Source organism: Sinocyclocheilus grahami, unplaced genomic scaffold (genome assembly GCF_001515645.1).
Source record: "Sinocyclocheilus grahami isolate Dianchi unplaced genomic scaffold, SAMN03320097.WGS_v1.1 scaffold2.1, whole genome shotgun sequence".
Classification (NCBI taxonomy): Eukaryota; Metazoa; Chordata; class Actinopteri; order Cypriniformes; family Cyprinidae; genus Sinocyclocheilus; species Sinocyclocheilus grahami.
The window spans coordinates 1834541-1840540 of NW_015505181.1; the positions used below are offsets into that span (position 1 = coordinate 1834541).

General features: G+C 36.5%; 1 protein-coding gene across 1 annotated transcript in view; it reads left to right on the top strand.

The window, feature by feature from the left end:
* The window catches only part of LOC107553225 (plasma membrane calcium-transporting ATPase 1-like), a 157055-nt gene that overhangs the window by 142236 nt on the left and 8819 nt on the right, over positions 1 to 6000 (top strand). The window contains exon 29 of the mRNA XM_016235425.1: positions 1528 to 1710. Within this exon, the coding sequence (XP_016090911.1) occupies positions 1528 to 1710 (183 nt within the window). The remainder of the gene's footprint in view (positions 1 to 1527; positions 1711 to 6000) is intronic.

The following is a 6000-nucleotide window of genomic DNA, read 5'->3' on the forward strand; positions in this document are numbered from 1 at the left end:
TCTGGCAGTTGCATCACACATAAGCCATTTCCTACTGGGTTTCTCAGCTGGTGTTTGTGCATGCAAGCTTTTGTTTGTGCGTATACACACGTGCAGCCTCACAAACCAGATGCTGAGAACTTAGACATGGAGGAGAAGCAGCGTGCATTCTATCCACTATGTATTAAGTTGTCTCTGTGATCTCTCATATAAAACAGCATCAACAGAGGCACCTACAGGGGGGATTGCACAGAAATATCTAGCTATTTTTGAGCTACTATAGGTGATAGAGACTTTCATGTGTTTGTGTTTGTGTATGTGCATGTGTATCTGTGTTGGGAAGCTCCTTTGAAACTGTAACTTAACAATTTAAAGAGGTTAAATTACTTATTATTTAAAGAGGTTAAATTATTATTATTGTTTAGCTACCAGAAAAGTTACTAATAAATAGTACCTATCTGCATTTAAGCCATGGGTGACTTAAATTAAATGTATGACATTAAATGGGTGTCTTCTGAAATATAAAACTGCATAATTTATTTTCAATCAGAGCAGTTATTCATCTGGCACAAAAAAAAAGGATTTCAATCAGTGACCGAAGTAAACTTGAAGAGATAAATGATAAATTTAAATATGTCTAATAAAACACTCTTGTTTATAGAATTGAATTAAGACAATTAACTAACAGCAGCATTTAACTAAATATTTCAGTATCAAACAAAAATAAAATGACATGCAGTGATTTAAATGAATTCAAATGAATTATCCTAAAGATATGATTTACTTGAAATTAATTTACTGCCCACATATACACAGGTACTGCTCACCAAGGCTGTTTATTTGATCAAAAGTACAAAAAAACTGTAAAATTGTAAAATATTATTACAATTTAAAATAACGATTTTCTTTTTTTTATATTTTTTTCAAATATAAATTATTCCTTTGATGGCAAAGCTGAATTTTCAGTATCATTACTTCAGTCTTCTGTGTCACATGATCCTTCAGAATATGCTGCTTTGGTGCTCAAGAAACATTTCTTATTTTCTTATTTTCAAAGGTTTTGCTGCGTAACATTTTTGTGGAAACAGTGATACATTTTAGTTCCAGGATTCTGTGATGAAAAGAAAGTTGAAAAAGAACAGCATTTATTTGAAATACACATCTTTTGTAACTTCTTTTATGTAAAAAATATTTTCTGTCACTTGATCAGTTTATTAACCTCAAGTTGTAGTATATATTCATGTGTTGGTGAATAGTTTAATCACAAAATTGGGGAACATTTTTTCAGGTAATAAAACAAGCTTGTTCTGTGTAGTTTGTACAGAAAAATTTTCAGCCATTATAAAAGGCCTTATTGCTTTTAAACATAAAAAGATCTTGCGGTCAAATGCCATAAGGATTCATTAAAACTCTGCATTTATGCACCACATTCTCAGCATCCTGTTCTCGGAAAGCCGTTCATAATCTCAACCGCTGTGCTAATGACTATTTGATGAGTTACAGTTGCCATCACTTGACCCTATTCCACTTTTTTTTCTCGTCCTCCAGTTCATCTCTGCTGTCCCCACGCACCGCCTCAAATTCTTGAAGGAGGCTGGTCATGGCATCCCCAAAGAGGACATCGCCGAGGAGGTACTAACTGAAGGTGCGGATGAAATTGACCATGCTGAGATGGAGATGCGCAGAGGACAGATCCTATGGTTCAGAGGACTCAACCGCATCCAGACTCAGGTATGCTGCTCTTTGCTACTTCTCTCCTTCCTGTCTCTTCCAGCAGATGCCCCAAGACAGAGTAGAAAAGGCTTAAATACAGCAGTGACCTATACACCACTCTGCCACTGTAGATGTTGTTTGGAGAAAATGTCTTTGCTCTTTGACATCTTACTGTTGAACAGTTGCTACGCCACTTTTTTGTTTCTACACTTAAAAAAAAATACAAATCAAGCAATTTTGTATTGATCCTTATGTCATAGTCAGAATTATATTTTTAATATTTTTAAATTCTTAACATTTAATAAATTATGGATACAGAAAGAGATTTGAAAAATGTACAATTTATTATTTGTTTAGCTAAATAAAAGATCATTAATCAGTGGGATTAATGTATTCAATCTATTTTGCCCAGTATTATCATCAGAATTTTCTGATCTGCCTAAAAAATGGGATAAAATCATTTGTAGCATTTCATTGGTTTGTTTTTAATTTGGAACAAGCTCCAAACACCATGTATGTTGCTCAAAACAGCTTTATTAGTGAACATTCTAGACAGCCGGTGGCTGTTTTTGTGTAGACATCACCCTAGTGGCCTTCAAGCATCTCCATGGGTTCATTTGTGGAAAAGCATCTCCCTTAAGGCTTAACAGAGACTTGTGAACTGCTTAGGTGCCCCAGGTTGAAAAGCAACATGTGCCCTGGAGATGACACTCATGAAATGCCAGTGGGGCAAGCCATGTCGCTCTGACTGTATGCACAAACTGCCTGGAGATAACTGGGGACTGTACAGCAACATTCACTTGCTTTCATCAGAAGATGTACAAGTAAACGACTGGGAACTGACTTTATTTTTTATTTTTGTAAGCTCTATTGATGGAGGCCGTGTGGGAGGACCTCCTTTCACTTACCATTGCCTTCATACATGACACATTATTGCTGCTTACGAACAATGAGTGCATTCAGTGAGAGGGTTCACAGATGTATTTATCTGGATCCTCCAGGAGTGTCTGTGTGTGGGTGGGCGATCATTCTGAGAGGGCGTTCTGTGCCTATTAAGAATGTTCTATAGCAAACACTATGGTAAACCACCCACCAAAGACTGTCAGTGTATTCCACAGGCACTGATTTATCCCTCTAGATTTGCTTCCTGTCACTTCTGAAAACAACATATTAATTTTAGCTTTGTTTTCATTTTGTATCATTAAGAAATGTGTAATTTGCCTTTCAGTATTGTGCCAGGTCATGGGGAATTCATGTTGCCGTATGGGATCATCTTGAACCCTTTTCTCTTTTGTTCTTGTTCTTTCTCCGTTCTTTGTTACAGCTCTCATCATATCATTTTGGTGTTATGAATCAATATATTGGAGTAAAAGATCAATATATTGATATGTTTGAGAAATTAGATTTGAAGTGAATGAGACATGAAATAAACAGCCTACATTGCATCGTTGAAAACATTTTGTTATCCCTTTATCTAGCCTAATCGTCTTTAAATGACTTGTTCTTGCAAAAGTTGTTTTGAGGATAACAGAAAAAAAAACAGCTGTTTTAATTGATCTTTTTAATAATATAATCTGTAATAGTCTGGGATCACGCTAAGCATAACAGTAATTAAACAAAAACATTTTTTATTTAATAATTTGTTTCACTGTATGAATAATTGTATATAATTTAGGGATGCACGATATTGGATTTTTGCAGATATCCCATTGGATATTTGTCAATTTTTCAACTCATTTGGCCGATTGCCGATGCTAATATATTTCCTTTTCTTTGGAAACACCAAGTCTCTCCTGTGCAGAGATTATAAACAAATTATTTATAATTTTGTTTAGTTTTTAACAAAAAAGAAAATATTTAACAATAATAACAATAAACAATAATGAAGTTCTTTGATAATGAGAGTACATTGAAAGCTTTGAAAATAACTATAAATCTTCAAAAAAAAATTCCAGACAGATGCAGTGGTAACCTTAACATTTTAATTGTAGATTTAACATTTGCAGATGGTCTAAAGCAAGAGTTGTACAAATTCAGAAAATCTGAGCTCCTTGTATTTAAGTTTTCATAATCTGTTTGAAAAAAAATTATTTGTATTACACATTAATAGATAAATCTGTACAAGTGTCATGTTTGTGATTTTTATTCATGTAAGCAATAGCTTCTGACCTTTAAATATCAAAACATACTCTGATTTTGTGTATTTTACTTTCATTTTATTAGAAGTAGGCCAACAGCGCCCCCTGAATAAATAAAAGGCGGATGGTCATTAGGTCCCGGGGGAAGCTGCAGTTGTTGTTGCTACTGCAGGTGCTAGTCACTGTTGACACTATCGCACAACAGATGCATCATGTTTGCATTTTAAGCCATTATCGGCCGATTCTGATAACGTTCCGATAATATTGTGCATCCCTAATATAACTGTATAATTTTTAACAAATTTTTCAAAAGCCCTTACAACAAGAATCCTTTTTTCATTTGTCAATTAAGTTTTATGCTTAAAACAAAGGCGGGGGGGGCGGACTATTTATATATATATTATATTCTAATATTAGGAACTATTTGCTAATGGCATTGCAAATAAACCTTTTCAAATAAATTACTTCGATTATATATTATATTTTGTATATAGTATATCATGTATTTTATCATAGATTTTAGATATTTTAATAGGCAAGACAAGTATTTTTCTAATCTAATTGATTTATTTTTTTTTATTTAAAATTTTTCTAATTTTGCAGTCTTCTATATTGTTCCCATATTATCCTAAATTTCAACAGTCTTAAATAGTGTACTTTCATTTTCATTGTACAATCTTCTTTTGTCTTCTAAGTCAGTCAGTTGGACAGTAATGTGTGAAGGGGAGGGAGAGTTTTAATGTCTATGTGCCCTGGATACGTCCAGACCCCCTGTGGTTTCAGATCACCATCCCTGCTAATTCTACCAGACTTCCCTCCAAGCCCAGATGAAAAAGAGGCCAAACAATCTTCTCCTCATCCTCCTCCTCCTTCCCTTCTCCCACCCCTTCACTCTTATTCCAGTTTAGGAGCTGGTGAAGTGACCGCAAAAACACTAATCTACTAATTAGCTCCTTATCTCTCCCCCTCGCCCAAAGTCCCACCACCCCACTTTTAAAATCCTCAAGGATTTCTATTTTATATCTGTCATGCATGGTTAGTGGAAGAAATAATTGGCACACGTACGATTCAGACTCATCAGTACTTCTTAGAGCTAGTTTCCTTTGTACTCCCTTTCTTTTCACGGACATCTTCACAGCATTTCCTTTCTCCTGGAAAAAATATTTCTCCACATAAATCTTTCCTTTTTATCTGCCTGTGCCAGCCCTTCTCCTGTCGGACTCTGTACTAACCAAACTTTTTATTTGTGGGGTGAGGGGATGTTCTATTTTTCTCTTTCAAATATCTGCTCTAACCACTCCTTTTGGCCCTTGGTCTTTGTCTTTCTCTGTTTCCTTTTCTTCCTCCCTTTCTCGGTTTGTACCACCCCCCACCCCTCCCCCCCCGGTCCTCTCCCTGTTCTTTGCAGATGGACGTGGTTTATACATTCCAGACGGGCCAAACGGCGGTGCCTGGGGCCCTGCGTCGCCAGCCGTCCGTGGTCAGCCAGCACAACGACGCAAAAACTGTTTCTAGCCCCACCCATGTAGGGATTTCCTCTTCCTCCCTGTCCGCCAACTCTGCTGCGGCTGCTGGGCCGCCCGCCCCTGCTTCCTCTTCTACTACAGGCAGTGAGTGCCACATAACACACCGGCAAACTAGCAGTGCTGTTGCATGATGGCAATGCTGAATGCTAATGTGCTGAATGCTTTCACGACCTGCCTGTTACCCTGCAGTAAACCTGTAACCACCCTTTTAAAACTACTCTTCCTATCTCTCTTCCTCTCTTCATTCTTTTTTTTTCCAGTCTGTCCTCACAATCTCCCAACTAAAGCTCCTTATACTCATTTATGCCCCTATCTCATTCACTTTGCATTCCTTCCAACGCCTGAACCAGTGTGTTGTGTGTGATTTGAATGCGGACAGTCTTGTTGATGTCTGCATGCGAGTTACCAGTGCCAGGACCATTTTTTCAGGATGGCCAAACCTCATTTAATTATTTAGTTTCCTTTATTAGGAGAAAGGGGTTAATGGCTATACTGCAGGTTAAATAAATGTAAAAGTGTCAATTTTATTTTTATTTATTTTTTTCACTGTGTCCTAATTCCCCCTGACACAATGAAGGGTAAACTGATATAGCAATAAAAATATCTTCCAAGTAAGAGTTGCGAACATCAGCAATGGCATGCAT